At 43.6% G+C, this 24,910-nt stretch overlaps 1 protein-coding gene across 1 annotated transcript; it reads left to right on the plus strand.

Moving 5' to 3' along the window:
* The first annotated feature begins 1,407 nt into the window (after positions 1-1,407).
* On the plus strand, positions 1,408-24,230 carry smarcc1a (SWI/SNF related BAF chromatin remodeling complex subunit C1a). Its single transcript, XM_083761148.1, has 28 exons — positions 1,408-1,642; positions 3,894-4,013; positions 5,972-6,057; positions 6,497-6,578; positions 6,671-6,763; positions 6,893-6,962; positions 7,069-7,138; positions 7,548-7,623; positions 8,141-8,266; positions 8,584-8,702; positions 9,057-9,187; positions 9,649-9,708; positions 10,423-10,460; positions 10,811-10,932; positions 11,070-11,141; positions 11,552-11,665; positions 12,327-12,480; positions 12,649-12,759; positions 13,309-13,368; positions 13,729-13,987; positions 14,958-15,122; positions 16,607-16,665; positions 18,115-18,265; positions 18,827-19,002; positions 19,844-19,978; positions 21,007-21,283; positions 21,664-21,789; positions 21,963-24,230. The coding sequence occupies exons 1-28, from the start codon at positions 1,457-1,459 to the stop codon at positions 22,052-22,054; spliced, it is 3,330 nt and encodes a 1,109-aa protein (XP_083617274.1). The 5' UTR covers positions 1,408-1,456; the 3' UTR covers positions 22,055-24,230.
* The last annotated feature ends 680 nt before the right edge of the window (positions 24,231-24,910 follow it).

Raw genomic sequence — 24,910 nt, forward strand, 5'->3', positions numbered from 1 at the left:
GGCTCCCGGTCAAACAATGAATCCATTTCAAAATACTACTAAACACCTACATGGCACTAAATAATCTGGCTCCCCCTACCTCCTCAAACGTCATGTCCCCTCCCACTCGCTCAGGTCTGGTGACGCACACTTCCTTGAGGTCCCCAAGACCAAATAGGAAAATACTGTACCTGGGGCAACAGAGCTTTTGCTTTCACTTCACCAACCCTGTGGAATTGATTGAGTGAATATTTTATTAGACAGAAATGCAAAACAGTACAAGTATAGTGAAACACTTTGTCTAAATTACACCAAAAACGTCATTGTGGTCTTGTTTCCATTGGGGTTCTACATGCATGCCCCAAAACTGTCAGATATGCCCCCACCCTCAAAACCTACCTCTTAAATATTCCCCAGCTATCTCATTCCATTCCTTCTGTTTCCGCCCCCTAATGAAGTTGTTTTTACTTGTTTTCTCATGCCCCTCATGTAAAGTGTCTTTGGGTACTCTGGTAAGAGATATCATCATTATTAACTAAGCTATGGTGAAAAATCAAACCCATCTGAACTGAGTGGTACTGTACTGTACTCCTGTACTGTACTGCACTGTACTAGCTCTCCTCCCTGGCCTCTGTGTGAAACGCTGCACAACAGTGCCATCCAGAGGTATTGGCGAGGTGTTCATCTACTCTTGTCCTAATGTTAGAGGTAATTCCAGATAATCCCAGCCATCCAGCAGATGGCAGCAAGTGCGTACTGGAGCAGTCATCACAGGTTTACAGCAGTTTAACCTTTTACAGTCTATGAGTTAAACACTAAACAGTGGGTGGAATTCGTTTTTGTGCAAGCTCCATATTCTATTCCAGTGGGTGAAAATCTTTCTCATAAGCTCTCTCATAAGCTCCCATGATCATTTGCAGTTTGAAGAAAGTGTTAAAAACTAAAAGAATAGAGAAATAATGAAACAAGGAAAGGATAGTCAAATATTCTTTACATGAAAGAAATATGAATTCTTTGATATTTCTTCAAACTGCAAATGATCATGGGAGCTTATGAAAAAGATTTTCACACAATTTATTTTAGTGATCTGTAGGCCACGGAAAAAGTGGAACAATGAACCCATTTGGTTAAATTTGTATTTGATTCCTCGACATATTATTTAGGGGACCGGCCCTGGCTTAGAGTAAAGGCAGAGTAGTATAAAATATTATAATATATATATTTTAATTCATTCATTTCATTCTATATATATATATATTATACTACTACTCTGAGTAAAGGGACCGGGCCCGGCCGAACCCGAGAACATTTTGCAACCGAGAACCTCGTGCTATAGGTAATCTCGCGCAGAGCCGATCTCGCGCTGCCAGACGTACGACTCCGCGATCGACATGTTTGCGGCTGCGCAGTACCATTCGAAAACTTGCACGGTGAGGGACGCCGTGGAGGAGAAAGACAACGCAGTGGACGAAACACAATGGCGACAACGGCAGCCACAGCAGGCGGAACGGGCTCGGGGGGACCGGCGGCCGGCCCACTCGGCGGCAGCACCGCGGTGGGACGAAAGAAAGACGGTGGCCCGTCCTCTAAATTCTGGGAGAGCTCGGAGACTGTGTCTCAGCTGGAGACCGTGCGGCTGTGGATCGGGAAGCACTACAAAAAGGTCTGCAGGCTTGCCTTGCACTAGCATTGATTTCAATGAAGGCCCGCGTCCCCCCGTGCACAATGGGATGCTAGCTTTTAGCTGGTCGTAGGATAGTCTGATCAGACGATTGCAGGTTGTTATTCATCCAGCCGTACGGGCAGGTTCTGTGTTGTGTTTTTGTACCAAGCACGTGTCCGCACGCAGGCAAATACCTCCCACGGAATTGGGGGGACTTTTCGAAGATAGATCCGGCTGAACCCTGCTAGCATTTTGCTAACACATAGCTAAACAACGAGCCAGTCAGTAGATGGATACCGGTATTCATTATGTGGGGCAATGTTTACAGCTAAATGAATATATCTACACAGTGTCTGGTTGTTAAGCTAAATTTATCTGAACTTTCTTGTCAATAAATGATGAATTTGTATCTTCGTGGCAGCCAGTAGCATTGACTGAGTACCGAACAAAACTAATGGTGGTACTCGTGGTGTGACCCGAATGCATATAACTTTAAACAACTGTTGTTATCGGCGTTAAACAATTGACTTACATGACTTGAACGAAGTGTAGAGAAAACACCTGTAGCTGGATTTCTCATGGAAGAAGCGTCTTGATCTTCAGGCGCTACTGTTATTGTCAACAAAGCTTCTCACACACACAGTGCGCGCAAGGCGGTGTTGCTGCCTTGTCAAACAAAGAATTCAATGTACTCTGCTTTGATAGTAAACTTCACACTCTCAAATACTTTTTTTGAATGTAATAATGTTCAAGCGATACTTTTGTATGATTGAAGAATGACACATTGTTCAAATACCGGTAGTTGACTTATCATTGGATATTTATAATCACAAGTAAAATTAGGCTGTAAATTAGCCAAGCAAAACGCACAATGTGATTGTCGTTCCACAGAAGGTGTGTGTGTCACTAGATTCTAGTGTCATAGACAGGGCATTTCAACTCATTGTGTTCTGTACAAGATAAATGGATTATAACTACTTTGGTAGAAAAATACTGAGAACATTTAACGTTTTAACCAGTCACCATCCAATATTTGTCTGAATGAAATGAATGGTGATATAATGTGACTGCAGGCTTAATGCTTCCTGTGAAATTCACTCGTGGTCTTAACATCAGAGAGAGCGTTGACATGCAAGGACCAATATCTGGCAAGTAGGGCTGTCACAGTTGAGATTGTCACACAAATAATTGTGATTAACGATTTAATTGTGTTTTGGGCATTTAACATTGGAACATTATGAATAAAGATTACATTTCTGTGTAAATACCTGAAATATACAAATACATTACTGACATGTTCATTATTTTTTATACTTGGTAAGCTTAGTAAGCTTGTAGATCAGCTATTTCAGCTTGTTTTAATGTATGAAAATGTTTCAACATGGAAACGATTATGATGATAATGAAATAATTGTGATTATCTCAAATAATTGCTTAGACAGTTACAGTTCTTGATTACTGTAAATCGCTCTGGATTAAGAGCGCCTGCTAAATGCCTAAATTGTAGACTATTATGTAATAATTGTGACAGGCCTATTTACTTATCTGACCACTAGATCTGCATGATTGTATATCGTTTTTGAAACTTTAATTGCAATATGAACTACAAATATTAGTTACTACAAAGTGCTGCAATTTGCCAGTATTGCAGACCTTATCCCACATGCAATCCACTGCATTCCAATCTCACATGTGACATGCCTCGTGGTGTAAACATAAATAGAGAGGATTGCCAAAGCTACATAATCAACACAAAATGAATAATGTGGATGAAAATGTGAATGGAAGTTGATAATGTTGGGAGTTCAATGCAAGTTGCAATGAACTCCATTCCCAGACCCCTTGTTAGGATGTTTAGATCTCTGTGAGCCTGAAAGTGTTTTATTGCATTTGCATTTTGAATAAATGTATAATCGTGGCCTCTGTATCATGAATGATACATATTTATCGTGAGATTGCAAGCAATATCCACCACTAAATGGAAGACTTTCATACGGTGTGTGTTATGCCATACTACCATCACAACATCCAATAGGTAATTGTTATTATTGCCATATCGTGCCACCCTGCTGTCAACTAAACTGAAAAGACAGAAACATGCACTAAATAATCATTAACCCCATAACATCCTGAAACCTCCCCATGTGTAAATTGTAATATAACATGTCTGATGTTCCATCATACATCTCTATATCAGATATGAACGATAACTGTGACTGCTCTGTCAACGCTGTGGTTTGTCTTGTTCCAGTATGTCCAGAATGACTCCCCCTCCAGTAAGTCCCTGGCTGGCCTGGTTGTGCAGCTGCTGCAGTTCCAGGAAGACTCCTTCGGGCGCAGAGTCAACAACCCTGCCCTCACCAAACTACCTGTGAGGACGGACACACACAAACAAACACACACACAAAATGTTACCTAAAGCGCAAGATACCGGGGTTGTGGTTCTTTAACTTCTTTCAGAGCGGGAACTCTGGGGGGAGGGGAGGGAAAAAAGGGAAAAAAAAGAAAAGTTCGAATTTTTTTGTATAATATTTTCATGTGTGAACATTAATAAAAAAAACTTTGATAAAAAGAAAAAAGTTACCTAAAGCATCATGTTTAAGGCCAATCATTCCTTACTTGCCCCAAATCCTCCAGCCTTTCAAAGTTTTAAATTTGTGTTAAAATGTAGGCATTTAGCAGATGCTCTTATCCAGTGTGACTTACAAGTGCAAATCATAGTAAGCAGATTAAACACTATTAATGCAAGTGCATCCACTTAGTATCATGCCTTTGCCCTCTTTATACAAGTGCATCCACATACCGGTAGTATCATACTGCCTCTCTCTCTCTCTCTCTCTCTCTCTCTCTCTCTCTCTCTCTCTCTGTCTGTCTGTCTGTCTGTCTGTCTGTCTGTCTGTCTGTCTGTCTGTCTGTCTGTCTGTCTGTCTGTCTGTCTGTCTGTCTGTCTGTCTGTCTGTCTGTCTGTCTGTCTGTCTGTCTGTCTGTCTGTCTGTCTGTCTGTCTGTCTGTCTGTCTGTCTGTCTGTCTGTCTGTCTGTCTGTCTGTCTGTCTGTCTGTCTGTCTGTCTGTCTGTCTGTCTGTCTGTCTGTCTGTCTGTCTGTCTGTCTGTCTGTCTGTCTGTCTGTCTGTCTGTCTGTCTGTCTGTCTGTCTGTCTGTCTGTCTGTCTGTCTGTCTGTCTGTCTGTCTGTCTGTCTGTCTGTCTGTCTGTCTGTCTGTCTGTCTGTCTGTCTGTCTGTCTGTCTGTCTGTCTGTCTGTCTGTCTGTCTGTCTGTCTGTCTGTCTGTCTGTCTGTCTGTCTGTCTGTCTGTCTGTCTGTCTGTCTGTCTGTCTGTCTGTCTGTCTGTCTGTCTGTCTGTCTGTCTGTCTGTCTGTCTGTCTGTCTGTCTGTCTGTCTGTCTGTCTGTCTGTCTGTCTGTCTGTCTGTCTGTCTGTCTGTCTGTCTGTCTGTCTGTCTGTCTGTCTGTCTGTCTGTCTGTCTGTCTGTCTGTCTGTCTGTCTGTCTGTCTGTCTGTCTGTCTGTCTGTCTGTCTGTCTGTCTGTCTGTCTGTCTGTCTGTCTGTCTGTCTGTCTGTCTGTCTGTCTGTCTGTCTGTCTGTCTGTCTGTCTGTCTGTCTGTCTGTCTGTCTGTCTGTCTGTCTGTCTGTCTGTCTGTCTGTCTGTCTGTCTGTCTGTCTGTCTGTCTGTCTGTCTGTCTGTCTGTCTGTCTGTCTGTCTGTCTGTCTGTCTGTCTGTCTGTCTGTCTGTCTGTCTGTCTGTCTGTCTGTCTGTCTGTCTGTCTGTCTGTCTGTCTGTCTGTCTGTCTGTCTGTCTGTCTGTCTGTCTGTCTGTCTGTCTGTCTGTCTGTCTGTCTGTCTGTCTGTCTGTCTGTCTGTCTGTCTGTCTGTCTGTCTGTCTGTCTGTCTGTCTGTCTGTCTGTCTGTCTGTCTGTCTGTCTGTCTGTCTGTCTGTCTGTCTGTCTGTCTGTCTGTCTGTCTGTCTGTCTGTCTGTCTGTCTGTCTGTCTGTCTGTCTGTCTGTCTGTCTGTCTGTCTGTCTGTCTGTCTGTCTGTCTGTCTGTCTGTCTGTCTGTCTGTCTGTCTGTCTGTCTGTCTGTCTGTCTGTCTGTCTGTCTGTCTGTCTGTCTGTCTGTCTGTCTGTCTGTCTGTCTGTCTGTCTGTCTGTCTGTCTGTCTGTCTGTCTGTCTGTCTGTCTGTCTGTCTGTCTGTCTGTCTGTCTGTCTGTCTGTCTGTCTGTCTGTCTGTCTGTCTGTCTGTGTGTGTGTGTGTGTGTGTGTGTGTATTAGGTACACTGTCATACTTGGCCAAATGTCTCCCTCTCCTCCTTTAGGCCAAGACTTTCCTCGATTTCAAAGCAGCTGGAGCTCTCTGTCACATCCTTGGCTCTGCCTACAAGTTCAAGAGCGAGCAGGGCTGGTGAGTCTGGTCTTTACACCAGCCGGTTCAATTTAAGTTGACAGAACCACCTGTCCCATTGCCTTGCACTCGTATAGAGTCCTGACATGTAAACAAAGGGGTTATCATTGCACAGTGGTACTGTAGCTGTCTTCCTACAGGATTCCCATGCGTGTGGAAGATCTGAAAGTCTTATTATAAATCACTGGAAATGTTGGTGTTTTGGAAGTTTCAGAGGAAATGTTCTACATCACGCTTGGCTTCTGCTGGTCAAGGATGTAGCAATCTTTTAGAGGAGTAATAACACAGAATTTCAAAGATATATGAGATCATAGTCATTGATAGCCAAAACAAGACCTAGTAACTTCAAATCACAATAATCATGTTAGGGGTTCCCCCACATCTAATATTTGTTATCTATTTATTTATAATCTTTTTGCTGTGTGTCCTCCTTGGCCAGGCGCCGGTTTGATCTACAGAACCCTTCTCGAATGGACAGAAATGTGGAGATGTTCTTAAATGTAGAGAAGACTCTGGTCCAGGTACAGCTATGAACAATACAAAATAAATGTAATTTATACTTTGGTGTGTGTGTGTGTGGGGCCCATGCTAACCTAGTTGTTCTTGTCTGTAGAATAATTGTCTGACTCGGCCCACTGTGTACCTGTCAACGGACATTGAACAGAAACAGACCAATAAGCTCAAAGATATCATCAAGAGACACCAGGTGAGTGCTTCCTAACTGAATCCAACCAACCCAGGAGAGGACTGTCTGGACTGCTGCTCTATTTACATTGGCTTTTCACCAGTCATTTATTTTTCTCCAATGCCTCCCTTCTGTTTTCTCTCTTTTCAGGGCTCCATCACCGATGATAAATCCAAGGCCACCCACCACATCTACCCCTCTCCCTCCCAGCAAGAAGATGGTAAATTATCATGGTCTTTTAGTACTTATGCTCTGTTAGCCCTGGATTACAAGTAGTCATTATGTGGCTGAATTTGTAACTGTGTTTCTGTTTGTGTGTGTTGCAGACGAGTGGTTGCGCCCAGTCATGCGAAAAGACAAGCAGGTGCTGGTCCACTGGGGCATGTACCCAGACAGGTGACTGTCCTTAAATGTGTTAAACAGAGTAGGAAAAACAATGCTGTGGCATTTAATTTTCTATTTTAAAGGTGTTGGCCTCCAAAGAGTCATAGGAAGAGTGAAAGAGCAGCCCGCAGACTCTGCGATGCAAAATAAATGTGTTTACTTTTGAATGAGAGCTGCGAGTATGCGGCTGTACATTTTGACACATTTCACTTACTATGTGTCAGAAGAAAGTGAAATGGCTGGAATGAAATCTTGTAATGCACAAATACTGTATTAGTGAAAAGGCACGGGTCCCATCAGATCGCTTTTGTTAATCTGAAGGTAGTGGGCTTTACTGTGCCTGTTCAGTCTACTACTTCTTCTGTACATTGATTCACTCTGTGCTCAGTACTAAACTGTGACTGTTATTCTGTCTTGCTAGTTATGACACCTGGGTGTCCAACAGCGAAGTGGACGCCGATATAGAAGATTCACCCAGCTCAGAGAAGCCCTGGAAAGTGAGCCCACACCACTTATACTGCAAGACTGCATGTTATTTGACACACAAATAAATACTCTTGAGCCACCCAGTAAAACATATTTTATGTCTTACTCTCAGCCACTTTAGTAGCCAACTCAACATTAAGGCACATCAGAGGCACAATAGAACTACAGAGGCCATTACATACCATATCGCCAAAGATGTAACACACATAAAACACAATTGGCAACAAAACCTTTCCACCAAAGAGCATCATGATCAATAATTATTACAGTATGAAGCAAAATTATCATGATTATCCTGTCAGCCATTATTGTGCAGCCCTAATATAAGCTAATGGTTAATTTATAGTTGGTCATACCACGCCTGTCACTGAAAATCTGTTAGTATAAATTGGGCTTAATTGTCACGGGTACCCAGTTGGACATCATCACGGATGATTGAGCTTCTCTCTGCCTTCTTCCATTCTGCCTGTCCCCTCCTGTCCTGTCTTCTTCCATTCTGCCTGTCTCCTCCTGTCTACTCTCTCACAGGTACATGCTAAGTGGGTCCAGGATACAGATGCCTTCAACGAGTGGATGAATGAAGAAGATTACGAAGTGGATGAGAACAAGAAACCAGTCAGCTTCCGCCAGAGAATCTTCCCTCGGGAGGAAGAGGTAGGATGCGTGCCGTGTGTGTGTGTGTGTTTGAAGTTTCCGTCCACAAGGCTTGAGTATGCCTTGTCGATTGGACGCTGTCTGTATGTCTTTCCACACGTCCGTTTGTCACCCATCCTTTCCTCGCTCTCGCACTCCTACCTCCCGTCTTCTCCCCACCACCGCATCCCTCCCTCCTCCCGTCCCTGCTCTCCTTCTCTCCCCCTCAATCCCCACCTCGTGTGTGCAACTGTTCCATTCTCTCATTCTCTGGCTCTTTCTCTCTCTCCCATCCTCCATACCTCACTCTCTGTGCCACGTGGGGTTTGTCTGATCAGTCTTCCCGTACACCCGATCGCAAGGAGCGCAAGGCCAACTCTGCTGGCAAGAAGAGGAGGCGATCACCCTCGCCACCCACCACCCCCGCTGAGTCCCGCAAGAAGGGAGGCAAGAAGGGGTAAGGGTGTCACTTTCTTATTTGGCAAGTGATTAAACACACATATGATGGTATAAAACACAAGAGGGGATAAATAATATATCTTCATAAATTTGTGGATAGGATTCCTTCCTCCAATAGAAATGTACGTAACATAATTCATGAGTGAATTCTGTTACGTACATTTATTACTGTTTAATAAACTGGATTGATTATTGTATTTAGTCTCAAAGTAATTACAATTCATGTCATACAACTGGATTATCACTGGATTATCTAAAAATGTATTTATCTGTATTTTTCACTGATTTTTCACTGTTGAATCTCTTGGAGTTGACATTTATCCCTCTCGTTTTGTCTTTTTCTGTGTTATAGGAACCCAAGCCCGCACTGGAAGCGCCGCGGCCACCGAGGTGAGGATGATGACACAGAGGAGGACCTGACTAAAGACATGGATGACCCTTCCTCTGTCCCAGGCATGGAGGAGGTCACACTGAGCAAGAACGGTAAAACATTAATAGGCCTTTGTCATTATTTTCTTGTCTGTGTCATTGTATCTTTCATATGCTGGGATAAGGACACATAAAAATCCACTCGGCTTGAGAAACGGCAGTCAACACACACACACACAAACACGTCACCTCTATGTTCCACCCTAGAAATCATGAAAATGGCCACCTGGGATGTTCCATCAGAGTTCAGTACTAGGCTCTAGCTTGATATACCCTGAAAGAGGTCTCAAATAAAAGAGTGAAAACGCTTTCTAGATCACGTCCCATCTGTTATGTCCCACTTTCCGTCCAATCTATCCCCACGTCCTTAACGTGTAATTTGCTGTCTTCCTTGAAACCCCGGAGTGCAAGATAATGCTTCCCTGCCAAACAAAACCGTGTTAGTTCATTCTTTTCCCCGTGCTCTGTTGTCTGTGCCTGCTCACCTAATTATTTTCTTTTCTTCTCATCTGCAGTGAATTCAAAGAAAGACAGTGAACACACTCCAGTGAAAGGAGGGAATGTGGCTGATTTGGGTAAATGCCATTTGATTTGGCTTCAGGTTTGGTCTGCTTAACCCTTGGCCTACAATTTACGGAAAAAACTGAATTAATCGAAAAATCTAAACCTCCCGTTAACGGAAAAAACGGAATGACAATCAATATCAGTTATCGCGGGGTCAAAAGAGCAAAAATTAATATTTTTTCGCTAATATCACTAATGTTGGATCATGTAATTTACCAAAAAACGGCCGAAATCCGCGTGATCGTGCGCTATCGTGCACGCGCGCCGTCTCTATGTGCGTCGCTGTAAAAAATGTGATATTTTGCGATCTTTTGGGGTTGATTTGAGGATAATCTGACTTAGTTATGAAAAATATAGCATTAGCTTAGCAATCCGGACCAGCCAAGCTATTGACTAGGGTCAAAATAGTACAGGATGTTGTTGATCGTTCAACCGGAAGTGACTTAGGAAGATCCGTCTATTTTAGCCAAAATCAGCATAATGATGCTTTCCCGCCATCTGGTGGCGAATCGAGAGAATACATTTGCAATGAATGCATGGGAAAAAAACATCTCTTCAATCCACCAGATCTTTCTTGTATGTTAAAACGATGAATTAAAAATATGCCAATTTGTTAACCAAACAAAATAATTGGGACTGGCAGGGCAAGGGTTAAGTTCCCTACATTGGTTCTGAACCATGTCATATAACGTTAATAACAATGGAAATGTTTTGTTTTTTACCAGATGATATGGAGGACGACTCTGTGCTGTCAGGTGGCAAGGTAAAATATTACATTTTTATTATTATAATTTTTCTTCTGTTTTCATCTTAAAGGTTTTAGTTTTTTACCCCTCAGCAAGGATTTCAATACACACAGAACTGTCAGGTCCATTTTGGGCGGTTACCCATTTTGGTGTTAGCATTATGTTATGCTTTAGCTATTGAAAATTAGCAGATCTACAATCTCATAGCGTGCCACCGATTGGCGCGCTATGAGCCTGTAGGTCTGCTATTTTAGAAAAATCGAAGAAGGACTAACATAGAAACAATCTGATCTCAGGTCAAAATGGGTTAATCAGAAGTCGTCTGGTACCTTCCAGAATGTCCCTGACTCTGTTTTGTCTCTGGCAGGAGGATGAGGAGCAGGGCAAGGCCGAGGTCAACCGGCTCATTGACTCTGGAGAGGACAACGTGACGGAACAAACACACCACATCATCATTCCCAGCTACGCTGCCTGGTTCGACTACAACTGGTGGGTGGAGACCTATAACAACTCATTTGACACTTCATTATTCTTCAGCCAAAGGCTATAATGATCTTAACCTGCCAAATCGCTTTTGTTTTGTGTGAGAATTTGTTTTTTATTTGTCATTTTATTCTTCCCTCTAGTATCCATGAGATTGAGAGGCGAGCCCTACCCGAGTTTTTCAACGGAAAGAATAAGTCAAAATCTCCAGAAATGTGAGTCTAGTGCAGTTGCGCGCACACACCTCATGGACACACACAAACACACACAAGCCATTTTAAGCGGCCGTGGCTCAGGAGGTAGAGTGGCCATCTTGGAATCGTAAGGTTCCCGGTTCGATCCCCAGCTCCTCCTGGCTGCGTGTCAAAGTGTCCTTGAACAAGACATGGAACCCCTAGATGCTCCTGATGAGCAGGTTGGTACATCGCATGGATTCCTCTGCCGTCTGTGTGAATGTGAAACACATAAAGTGCTACTGTATGGACAAAGTCGCTATATAAATGCAGTCCATTTAAAAATGGGTCATTTAAATTCAGTTTCAATATTTACTTTGATATCTACGTTGGTTTGTTATTACTGTCACCATGATGACCCCCCTGTGTTGTTTTACTCTGTCCCATAACAGCTACCTGGCCTATCGGAACTTCATGATAGACACCTACCGTCTGAACCCACAAGAGTACCTCACCTCCACCTCCTGCCGAAGGAACTTGACTGGAGATGTGTGTGCAGTCATGAGGTGAGCTGGTGGAACAGAGTTTAAATCCCTTACCTCGCCCTATGTACCCTATAGGTTCTGAGGTCACTAATGTTAAAGGAATACTTGGCCAAAATGGAAATCTAGTTATCTAGTCATCCTCATACCATTTGATCTGTGGATGAACTTTTGTCCACACAACTCATACATGTTGCTGTCAAAAGTTTGCAATTTCCGATGACGTCCCACTGTTGCGCAACATCGAATGTTGTGCAACAGATGCTCCCAGCCTGTGGAGCGATGCGATCGGTTTTGAATTTTGATATCAATAATCTCCGTCCTTTTGATCAATCTCCGACTTGAGCGCTGGGCGTTACTAATTGATAGGGCGGAGAACTCCGTCCTGTGCGCTCAGGGTGTAAGCACATGCATTCCATAGGGGTGGACCACACAGGACAAATGGCATCATCAACTTGCGATGAGAGTTGTCCCTCGTAAGATTAAAAGGTGAACTATTTCTAAAAAGAAAATATTGAATGTGTTTTTAATACTTCATTTTAGTTAGAGGGAAATAATAATGTTTTAAGGCTTATTAGCCAGGAATCGTTTTTAAGCGTGTATAATTAGCATTATTGTCATAATGCCTGGACAATGACGCCACTACATTGTTAAAGACCAACACTGTAACCTCAACCTCTGTCAGGGTTCATGCCTTCCTGGAGCAGTGGGGTCTTGTGAACTACCAGGTGGACTCTGAGAGCCGGCCTTTGCCCATGGGACCCCCACCCACCCCCCACTTCAATGTGCTGGCCGACACTCCCTCCGGCCTTATGCCCATGCACCACCGACCACCACAGGTAAGAACATAAGAGACAGAGCCACAGTACGATGGCAGGTCTGTAGAGGAATATGGAGAGAAGACTACCTCAGAATAGACTGACAGAAATGGAACAAGGACGAGGAGAGGGAGAGAAGAGAAGAGATGGAGAACTATGGGCTGATTATGACATTTGTCTTTTGTTTAGATCCCCCCTAACCAGCAGATGCTCAACTTCCCAGAGAAAGGCAAAGACAAGCCCACTGACCTGCAGAACTTTGGCTTGCGCGTAGATCTTTATGCAAAGAAAAATTCCAAGGTAAAGATTTGCTTTTAAATATTTCCCCACTATTGTGTGTGTGTGTGTGTGACGGGAATTTGGGGATTCATCAGATAATGAATAATGGAATGTAAAAATGTCATACATCCCTTTTTGAGGCAATCGTATTTAGAGCCTTTATACATCTTTGAATGAATATTTGTTTAACTCCTTTTCTGCGAGCGAGATTGATTTATGGTCAAACAGATCGCCTAGGACGAGATCGAACGAGACCTTAGTTTATAATGACGTCATCGTCGCCAGGCAACGCTTCGCTTGGTGACGTCATTGATTATTTTCCTTCATCTATGAAGGAAAGGCCAAGAGCTGGTAAAAATCATTATTAAACACTAAGGACTCGTTCGATTTCGTCCTAGGCGATCATACAAAACATCCATGTTTTGGAGGTCGAAAACATCTGCCTATCAAAATAGGGCCGTGCGGCTTGAAAACCGCTCTGAGCCAACAGCACCATCTAGTGGTCGGCACGGATTAACATGGGGTGATGTTGAACAGAGGTGTGATGTGTTTTAATGTCCGTCTCCACAGAGTAAAGGTGCAAACGCCACAAGGGAATGGACTGAGCAGGAAACTCTACTGCTGCTGGAGGTAAGTCCCACAACCATACTACTACTGACTTAACACCCAGTGAGCTCTGAAACCACTTCTACATACATATCTATAACCACACAAGGTGGTTGCCACTGCTCTTCCTCCTTACATATCTTTCATCTGTCTTGTTTCTCCCTTTCCGCCAACTTCCTTTCCCTTTTATTCTCTTCTCTCACCTCACCCCTATTATTGCTTCATTCATCCCCCATGCATTAATACAATATACTGTATATCTCTACATGGTTAGTGACTTGCTTCGCACAAGAGCCACCCAAGCTAAACACATAGTTGGTATCTTTTTTATAGAAAAGTTCCCACCACATCACATAATGTCGTGGTTATCTTCACTCCCTTCAGGCACTGGAGATGTACAAGGACGACTGGAACAAAGTGTCGGAGCACGTGGGGTCTCGAACTCAAGACGAGTGCATCCTGCACTTCTTGCGGCTGCCCATCGAGGACCCCTACCTGGAGAGCACAGAGGCCTCACTGGGACCACTGGCCTACCAGCCGGTTCCATTCAGTCAGTCTGGCAACCCCGTCATGAGCACTGTGGCCTTCCTGGCCTCTGTGGTGGATCCCAGAGTGGCCTCTGCTGCAGCTAAGGCAGCGCTAGGTGAGGATATGGAGAATCAGTCAGTGTGTTGTGCTAGGGGTGTAAAGATGAATCCATCCAGACCACATGATTTAATTATTGTAGAAAAAATTCCTATGTCTTATTTATGTCATTCCAGTCATACCATATTATAGAATTAAACAAACAAATTACGAAATAATAAAAAAATTATTAAACGATTGCTGATAAAGGCAGTGAGTGATGAGTGTGATGAGCATGTACCATCATTTTGTTGTTTATCTGGTGGTGGTACTCGGAGGACTCACCCAAAAAAGAAAGACAAAACTGGAATGAAATATTTATATTAATACAGGTATAGTTCTTCTGACCAAAGCCTATTGGTTGAAATAGGCTATCCAGCCACGCTGAAATGGGCATGACAGCACACCTTGCCGTTAAAAGAAGATTTGAGGACGGATTAATCACATTAGAAATATCATCAGTTGTGCTGATTACAGTGATTAGACAGAGTTTTGTCAGAGCAGCAGCATTATTGGCTTGGAAATAAACAAATAAAATGGTACAAGATACCGGGGTTGTGGCTCTTTCAGAGCGGCAACTCTGGGGGGAGGGGAGGGAAAAAAGAAAAGAAAAAAGTTCCAAAAATGTTGTATGCTATTTTCTATGTGAAAATTACCGTAATAAAGAAACTTTGATAAAAAAAAGAAAAATATATTTAGAACCAATAACCAACTAATCTTGGTCATATAGGTTAATAAAATGTATATTAAAGCTGAAAAATAAAATATGTTATTTATTATGTTGGTACATGCGAGAGCCAAATATTTTCTGAGGTGGTACTTAGTATAAAAAGGTTGGGAACCAATGTTTTAAATGAATCACATAATCATTTGCAAATTGTTTTGACGGATTAATTGATTGCGGTTAGCATGCACTGTGGGAGAGTCCATTGCTTAAGTACCGGTAGTAGTTTCAAAGGTTTGATGGATCAAACTCGTCCCTCTTTCAGAGGAGTTCTCTCGTGTACGTGAGGAGGTGCCAGCAGAGCTGGTGGAGGCGCATGTGAAGAAGGTGCAGGAGGCTGCCAGGAGCACTGGCAAGGTGGACCCCGCCTATGGCCTGGAGAGCAGTGGCATTGCAGGCACTGCCCCCGAGGAGCCTGACAAGACCGCCGGTCAGTCATTTCATTTATTATTCCCCCCATATAACACATTCCATCCAACATTTTGTATTCATAGCAGAAACTTGAGAAGACACAAGAGCAGGTAAAAAAAGAACGAAGGTAATGCATGCATGTACAACTGGTGTGGATCGCATGAAGCTGAATTTAGAACAATCAGGCCTACAATGAGTTTGGACACCCCTGTTAACCCATTTTGACCTGAGATCAGATTCTAAAAATGTCTTTTACATCCTGACAGTTTTCTGAAAAAGCTATGTTTCTATTTCAGTGGTTCTTCGATTTTTCAAAAATAGCAGACCTTCAAGCTCGTAGCGCGCCACTCGGTGGCGCGCTATGAGCTTGTAGATCTGCTATTTTTCAATAGCTAAAGCATAACATAATGCTAACACCAAAAGGGGTTCCCGCCCCAAAATGGGTTAAGGGAATACAGATTATAAAAGACTTGTGAGCTTCTGATATCTGTATTCTTGGATCTGGCCCCTGGAAGGCAGTAGAGAGCTATATTACTGCCTTTTATGGTGAACATTCTGGATGTCTTCAGACAGCAGGCAAAAATCACCTTCATTTATTCATTTTTGATCGACATTTTGCTGATTTTAAGTCTTCTCTGCCGATGTTTATCACCCTAGTTTTTGTTAATTCGTTTGTTTCTTTTGGACACAAATAAAGGTTTTACTGTGCATAATGTATGTCTCAGTTTGGCCACTGGGAGCTATACATGGCCTTGAGTTACTGTGCATGTGTACGTTAACCATGGCTGGCTGCCGTGGTAACCGGTGGATTAAAACGGCAGTGGCAGATGGGGCGAGAGGAGAGGAGGGGCTCAAAACTGGGTCAGCTCTCTCTCTCTTTCTCACCCCCTTTTTAGTTTCTCTCTGTAACATCTGCCTACACCTGAATTACTGCATTCTGTAAACACATTCACAATCAATAAGCTGCTTTAAATGCTTTCACTGCCCACTTCAGCACTCACCCAACACAGGAGGTGATCAATATTAAAACACTCACAACACACACAAGTGCACCCACGACACGATTTAACACTCATGGACTGTTAGGCATGCGTGCACGCACGCACGCGGACACAACACACAGGGGTTGAGACACTGGTTTCACATGATTTCCCTCCCTTATAGACTTTGACTGTGTAGTGTGTATTTTTAAGCCATCAGCTGGTAAATTATGGGGTTATGGTATGTCTTATGTAATAACACCAGCAACTATCCTTATTCTATTTTTATATAGTATATATTATGTTACATATTGCTGCCAAAGCCTTGTAATGTAGCAAGTATCTTGTGCGCTGATCATAATTGTCTTATTTCGCCTTGGGCAGCCTCACGCCAAGTAAGCATTTCATCATACCTCACTGCATGTGGCAATTAAGTTGAACAGGACCCCACACATGCACACCGTTTTCATCGTGTGAGACGAGGAGTTGTTGTGTTTTCTGATTACCTTCTTTGTCGTTCCAGAGACCCCTGTAGAAGCCGAGAAGGCGGACACAGACTCCGACTCACAGCAGGGCGATAAGGTGAGACCACACAAGAGACTGTTCCATCTGAGTTCCACTGAGCCATCTGTCACTATCAGGGACCCTAACCTGTCAAAAACCCAGAATTTCAAATCCAGTTATACAATATCAGACTTGTTTGGTCAACATTTTCCACAATACAGTTGTGATCTCTTGAATCTAAGAAAATATCTTAATTGAGCTATCATAATTCTACTCATGTGTCCTAAATATAAGGGCTTTATTGTGGGTCACCAGATCATGACACGTTTTGTGTTCCTTTGAGTTGACACCACTACATTGATTGCAATGATAAGAAGTGAGTTGCTCCTAATGAAGTTTGGTTTTAGTGTCCTGAGACATGACTGGGAATCCTGCCCTAGCTTTTTCCCCCCTTTCTCTTCTACATTTACCTCTCTCTTATCTCTGGCCTTACCTCTCCATTTGTCTTTCTTCAAATGTTCCTCGCCACCACATTCATTTTCCACTCATTCACATTAGGGTTGTGTTCCATTGTTTAGGAGACTCGGGGGGGGGGGGGGGGGGGGGGGATGTAAAAACATTAGCTAACATTAACTATGCTCCACTAGCTTATAGCTCCGTCATTAGTACCTATTAGCAATGTCCACACATTGATACTCCTCCCGGGACTTGACCAAAAAGTGCCTCATTGAATGCAAGCCGGTCAGTAAACTTTGACTATTGGTCACAATGCCCTAAACTTCCCTGGCCACATTCTCTATTTTTAAAGAGATCAAGAGATCCAATCTATAGATAGATATAAATCTGAACACTTTTTATTGATGCTTTCAATGTTTCAATCTCTGTCGATCTTCATCAAGAAATTCCTGATGAGGATCATCTGAGATCAAAATGTTGAAAGCGGCAATAAAAATAAAGTGGAGCTGAGAACTGAAGATTTAATATTGAAACTTTCTCTATTTTACCAAATTGATCCTATACATGATGATTATGATCATGATAATAATTAATACTTTTATTATTTTGTGTTGCACTGTATTGCGCTTGTTAATTTTGTGTGCTCTAGTATGGTATGGTAAGGTAATTTTATTTATAGAGCGCCTTTCAAAACAGTTGTTACAAGGTGCTGTACAATAAAATAAACATTTCAATCAAAAGTAAACCAACAATGAAATAAGAAACAGAGCAGCATGGTATGGTTACTATTACATATTTAATGTCTCCCATTTTCTACTCTGGCTTTTATGCCCCTCATTTCTCATCATAACAACACATCAGCTTGACACAAATGTCTGTCTCGCTCTCTCTCTCTCGCTCTCTCTCTCTCTCTCTTGTTTTCTCTCAAACTTTAATGCCTCCTCATCTACAACCATCGTACAACTATTAAAGTGCATCAGTCTCATCCGTCTGTGTGTGTGTGTGTGTGTGTGTGTGTGTGTGTGTGTGTGTGTGTGTGTGTGTGTGTGTGTGTGTGTGCTTGTCCATCAGGCGGAGTCTAAGGATGAGGCAGAGAAGCCCAGTGAATCAGCAGAGAAGGCAGATAAGGTGGAGGGAGGAGAGAAGGTGAAGAAGGAGAGCACTGAGGCCTCTGAGCGCGAGGAGGGAGACAATGAGGGAGGAGACAAGACTGCAGCAGCAGGTACACCGGAGCCAACAGCATACATATAGGAGAACATATAAATCACACAGTCATTCATATGTATCCCCCGACCTTAAAATGAAATGCGGAATACAAAGTGCGTCCTGTATCAGTTCATTACGGGACACGTATTTTAGTTTCCAAATACGGGACGAGTGGTATCCCCGCAGTTTGGAAGATCCTGGTGACGCAAAGGTTATTGATTCCCGACCGGCTGGGAAATCTTGGAATTCCCGGACTCTTTTGTTGCGTACCAGTGGCACATGTCCCATGGACCAGCAACCGTCCGCCTACCGGTGGCACATGTCCCATGGACCAGCAACCGTCCGCGTACCAGTGGTACATGTCCCATGGACCTGCAACCTTTCGCGTAGCGGTGTTTGGGAACCTCTGCTCTATCACACATACTCTATGATGCCAATGCTAACCTCCCTGCTCCTCTTCCCTGCTCTATCACACATACTCTATGATGCCAATGCTAACCTCCCTGCTCCTCTTCCCTGCTCTATCACACATACTCTATGATGCCAATGCTAACCTCCCTGCTCCTCTTCCCGTCAGATAAAGACAAGGAGGAAACAATGGAGACGTCGACGTCAGACCCGGAGAAGGAGGAGAAAGGAACGGCAGAGGAGGGAGACGACAAGAGGAAAAAGCTGGAACTCGATGTCGCTGGCGAGGGCAACATCGCCACCGCTGCTGCTGCTGCCCTGGCTTCTGCCGCCACCAAGGCCAAGGTGAGGTCCCACCCACCCTGGACAGCACTATGCCCACCAGTGTTGACCACTTAAACCCTCTATACTTAGTGAAACGAACCCCAGTTGCAGCTGTACTTTTTTCTTTTTCTTTTTTCACTCTACAGCAAAGCTCTTTGCCAAAATTGGCCGATTTACAAGCTTGTAGATCTGGTATTTTTACTGACTAAAAATGGTGGTATTATAGTGAGGACCGTTTATATGAAGATACGTTGAAAAGTGGTGAAGTGACAAGTGATAATAATAAATTTGTGCCACCTACAAAGTAAATCCCTCTGTGTTAATTTAACTTTCTTTGTACAAATGGATAAATGAACCACTTGAACATTAGCAGCCCTATTCTGGGGGGAACATTTACCAAAATTATCAGATCTAAAAGGACAAGCTTGTAGATGCGCTATTTTTGGAATACAGAAAAACAAAATACAGGAAAGAAAGAGAAGAGAACACAAATTTGATCACTCAGAATTCACAATTGCACATGAAAATATAGGTTATTCTACAGTTTTAGCATTACTATATCTTAATGAGTATATACTTAATAAGTTATGATTTAAAGGTGGTAAACTATATTGTTTTTGTTTTATACTTATCTATTATTTTTGATTTATACATTCTTTTAAATGTATAGATTGGCACTTTTAAATGTATAGATTGAACTGCACTTTTTTAGTACATTGTCCAGGCCGTTCCACAGATTCACCCCTCACTGGGAATAAGAATGTTACAAAAAGATTTCAGTCTTTACAGCGTCTGAATCAAACTCACATTTGGATTCAAATCCAGATTGAAACATAGATTATAAATGTCTGCCTCTCTACAGCATCTGGCAGCAGTGGAGGAGAGAAAGATCAAGTCCCTGGTGGCTCTGCTGGTGGAGACCCAGATGAAGAAGTTGGAGATCAAGCTGAGGCACTTTGAGGAGCTGGAGACCATCATGGACCGGGAGAAAGAGGCTGTAAGTCTTTGGGAGGTTTTGTGACACGGAAAACAGTGCACATCGTTACCTCTAGTAAAGACCTAATGGTCTGGAAAAGATCCCCACATTTGTAATACAAGCTGTTGGGAGGAAGGCTGCGTTTTCCCTGTTGCATGCTAAATCCGGAGAAGTGGGACATATTATTGCTACTTTTCTAGAAAAGAAAAGCTGTAATGCAAATTAAGCAGTTTTCAGTCAAAGGTCCAGAGAAGTAAGTGTGTGTGTGTGTGTGTGTGTGTGTGTGTGTGTGTGTGTGTGTGTGTGTGTGTGTGTGTGTGTGTGTGTGTGTGTGTGTGTGTGTGTGTGTGTGTGTGTGTGTGTGTGTGTGTGTGTGTGTGTGTGTGTGTGTGTGTGTGTGTGAGAGTCCTTGGAGACAGCAGCGAGAGTGTAAAACTCTGTTCATGGTGGAGGCAGCGGGAGTGTAGCCCAGTTTAGCAGCTGTAAATAGTGCATGAAAAAAAGGCCCTGCTTTACATAAACCCTGTAACACTAGAGAGAGGTGGAAAGAGAGGCCAGGCTTGCTATGCTACCACAGGCTGTAAAACACTATCCTCCTTAGCACTTGAACACACACGTCGCCTTTGTCAAGCACACACTTGCATACCTTTTACAAACGGGGGGGAAATATGTTTTCCCTTTCTCATATATACACATTCTCTTTTCTCAAACATAACGGCAAACTGTTTGAGTTTCTCCCCTCTTCTGCTGTTTTGGAATCAGCCTTGGGTTGCTCTCCTTGATGTTACCTCTTTCTGATGTCTTATTCCACTGCTCCTGTTGTGATAGCTGTTTTATTTGGCTTGTTTGACTGAAGAATCTATATTTGGATGGAATGAACAAGAAAGTATATTATATCTCCACATGTATATTTGTGCAGCAATAAAGCCAGGTAAAGAAAATGCAGTCAAAACAGTTAATCAGGGGGGAAAAGAATCACATGGCCGTTTGAGCTCATCCTATATCTATCTAATCTATATTTATCTCCCTTCTCATTCACTGGATCCTAGTTGGAGCTGCAGAGGCAGCAGCTGCTGACTGAGCGCCAAGCTTTCCACATGGAGCAGCTGAAGTATGCTGAGATGAAGGCCCGTCAGCAGATGGAGCAGCAGGCCGCTGCTGCCGCTGCTGCTGCTGCCCAGGGGCAGCCGGCCGGTCCTGGTCCCCACCATGGACCACCTCCTCCGGGCTTGCACCACGGTGGACCCCCGCCCGTTGCCGCAATGCATGCTGGTTTCTCTGCGATGGGGCACCACCCCATGGCACAACACCACACGGGACAGACAGGTGAGAGGCACCAAAGTAAAAGAAAAAGTAAAGTAAGCCTTGTGGAAGGGAACATTTGAAAAGACTCATTGGCCCCTTTTCCACCCAAATAACTTTGGTTCTAGAACTGGTTCCGTTCTTTATTTTTTATGGTTTATATCACATCTGCATCTTCCAATCTGAATAGTGACACAGCCACTTTGGTTCCTACTTCAAGGCAAGAAGAAGTCTTTTTTTGGTTCCAGTTCCGAACTGACTTTTAGTGAGCTGAACCAATTAATTTGGTTAAAAATGAGGCTGGGGAAAAAAGAACGGAACCGGTTCAACCCCGGTGGCTATTGTGTCCTGCTCTCCTCAACCCTGGTGTCTGAATTACAATAACATGTTTCTCTGGTATGCAGGACCACTGGGACCAGGGCAGACCATACTTGGGCGCATGATGCCTGGGCCACCCCCTGGCGGCCCCCCGCCTGGCGGCATGCCTCCCATGATGGGTCCCCGCCACCCTGGAGCTCCAAACGGCATGTGTTAGTACAACGCTTCCTACGTGTGTGTGTGTGTGTGTGTCATTTAAAGACAAACTCGTATCGTAATCTGATTATTTTTTTAATTTACGTTTAGCATTTCCTAGTGCAATATCTATGAAATGTGTACGCGCCAGACGCTGAGGTCTCTAACAGCAGCATCTTTTCTTTCTTAGACCCTGCCCCAGCACCTGCACAGCCTGATGCCATGCCTCCTGCTCCTGTGGGCCCTCCTGCTCCCCCTGTTGGACGAGTGGCTGACAACTAACCCTCCCCCCCCTTCCCCCCACATCCAATGCTATGTTTCTGCAGTACAGGAGGCTGCAGTTTCAGGACTACATTTCTAGGCCAACGTTTCTAGGTCCCTAGATGACGGCAATAGTAAACAAGGCAGGCACAGGTCAGCGCTGTCCGAGTTGCATACCAGAGAGAAGCAGTTATCTATTTTGAAATAGCATTTGTTTTAGTTCCATATAGGGTCCTAGAAATGCGGTTCTGAACCTGCAGAATCTTATACTACAGTACAAGACGTTGTGCGCGCACACAAACACACACACACACACACACACACACACACAAGCACAGATCTCTTAACTTCAGACCCAATGATGGCCTTTGCTACTGGCTTGGTATTTTCTACCCCAACTCTCAAAGAACTCCCACAGACACACAAAACATACACTCAGGACTCATTGGCAAGGGTCATCCAAACTGTATCGCGCGCACACACACACACACACACACACTTCCTCAGGGCACACCGGCGAGGTTGCTGTAACTGCTTTCCTCGTCTATTCTAGTAAAGAACACTGTTATTTCCCCAGTTAAGGTCAGATACATGCTGATATACCGGCTAGTAAAGGACTATTTAGTGTTTTAGGAAACAAGATAAGGGGATTGAATAAGACCCTTTCTCACCTTTCCCCTATAGATGATGTATCTTATGTCAAATTACACTGTAGCTCTTTCCTCATGTACTCTCACACACACACACACACACAGAGCGCTTCTTCCATATCCAAACACTAGGTGGAGCTAGTCAGGCCTTATGGCCAGTTAGAAGATGAGGTGTATGGTCTGTAACTGACTGTGACACATGCATGCCCACTCTTATCTGAGGGGATGTAGACTGCCCTCACTCTTGGTCTTATTGAGTATCTACCTCTTGCTCCTCTTAAAATGATACACTGTAGGTGTGTGTGTGTGTGTGCGCGTGTGTGTGTGTGTGTGTGTGTGTGTGTGTGTGCACGCGCGTGTGTGTGCACGCGCGTGTGCGTGTGCGTCTGCGTGCGCCAGAGGGGTGTTTGATGACTGTTCCCTGGCCTCTGTCTCATGGGTCAGGCCACCGATGGATGGGGAGCACCCAGAAACCTCACAAATCCTCCCCACGCCTAGCCTCCGCTAGCCAGGCGTGTCACTATAAAACACACACACACACACACACACACGCTCTCTCATGCAAGTGCAGTATACTAAGCTGGATGCTCACACTGAAGACGGCCTACACACCAACCTAGCCAGACCCTGCCGCAATGCACTGAAGAAGTACACAAAAAACAAACAGGCATAATCCCCCCACACCCTGACCTTCATAAAGCTCTTTTTTACCAAGAGTGAGATGTGATTGAAAAGCTCAGTGGCCTGGGCTTCTAGCTGTTTTTAGGTGCTGATGATGTAGCCACTATCTGCCACCCCTCCTTTTTAATGCCTAGTGCCCGCTAACCTACCTCGCTTTCACCCCACTCCAACAGCACCATGTTCACATTGCTTTTTAAACACTAACTACTTGCCCTGTTCGCTAACACTGTTAGTCAAGGTGGGAATTTAAATGCTGCCCAGCATGGTGTGTCTGTTCTCACAAATTGGCCGGTAACCAACCAACATCTAAGAAATGCCATTTTCTTCTGAACATCTTAGATGTGTCGGCTGCCTTGTTAGTATCTGTTGGCTACCTCTTCCTCTTCTTGTCTGCTAGCTACCTCTACTAGAATTCTTCCTCTTGCTATCTGCTACCTCTTGGCATACCCCTTTGCTACCTCTAGTAACCCCCTTTCCTTTTTTGTCTGCCCACATGACTGTTGCATCACTGACTGGACCATCACAATTATTTCAATTAGAAAAAATACATTGGACCCCCCACCACCTACACACACACACACATACATTCTCATCCACCCAATCTCATCCTCTCACTCATGTCCCCCATTCCACATATTTTGAGGCTGTTTATATATCATACAAAAATGACGAGAATCCACTTAACATATATTATCTTTTATTGCTACTTTTGTGTTCTGGTTAATGTATTTTTAAGAATAAACTTTGTGTAGATTGAGTTCTTTGGAAGTTTGTAGCAATTGTTTTTGTTTAGTTTTTTGTCTGTTTTTTTAATCAGGTCTGTTGGGACTTGGACACACTGTCGAATAAACTTTTTTTGTATGAGATTGATGTCTGGGTTTGAGCTTATTTCCTCAGTTAACCCATTCTGACCTGAGATCAGATTCATACGAGGTTTCCGCCGGACACACACTGATCTGATGAACCCATTCTGACCTGAGATCAGATTCTAAAAAATGTCAGTCGCTCTTCGATTTTTCAAAAAATAGCAGACCTACAAGCTCGTATCGCGCCACTCGGTGGCGCGATATGAGCTTGTAGATCTGCTATTTTTAAATAGCTAAAGCATAACATGATGCTGACACCAAAATGGGTGCCCGGTCAGAATGGGTTAAGTGTCCAACCAATTTACGTGAGGACTATTATAATTTATATCTCAGAGGAGAGAAGTCTGGTTATGACGTGTGGAATATATAAATTCAGATCTACTCCTTTGACATACTGGCAGCATGTACAAGACATTTGGAAGTCTAACAGGCTAATCTCTAAACCATCGGACTGATCACATTTCCTTTTTAGAATTCACTTTTATATTGGAAGTCTCAATGGAGGTGCAGGGATTGGGCTGAAACCTTGCCCAAATATGGGATAATAGAATTAATGGAATGGTCACATTACGTACAAGACCCACATAAAAAGTTTGTAGACTAGTGCTGGGCAACTTTGAAGATGTAGAGGTCCACTATAGTTCCACACTCACTCCAGAGGGCCACATTGCATACAGTAT

This window comes from Protomyctophum parallelum (assembly GCF_964188405.1).
Source record: "Protomyctophum parallelum genome assembly, chromosome: 3".
Classification (NCBI taxonomy): Eukaryota; Metazoa; Chordata; class Actinopteri; order Myctophiformes; family Myctophidae; genus Protomyctophum; species Protomyctophum parallelum.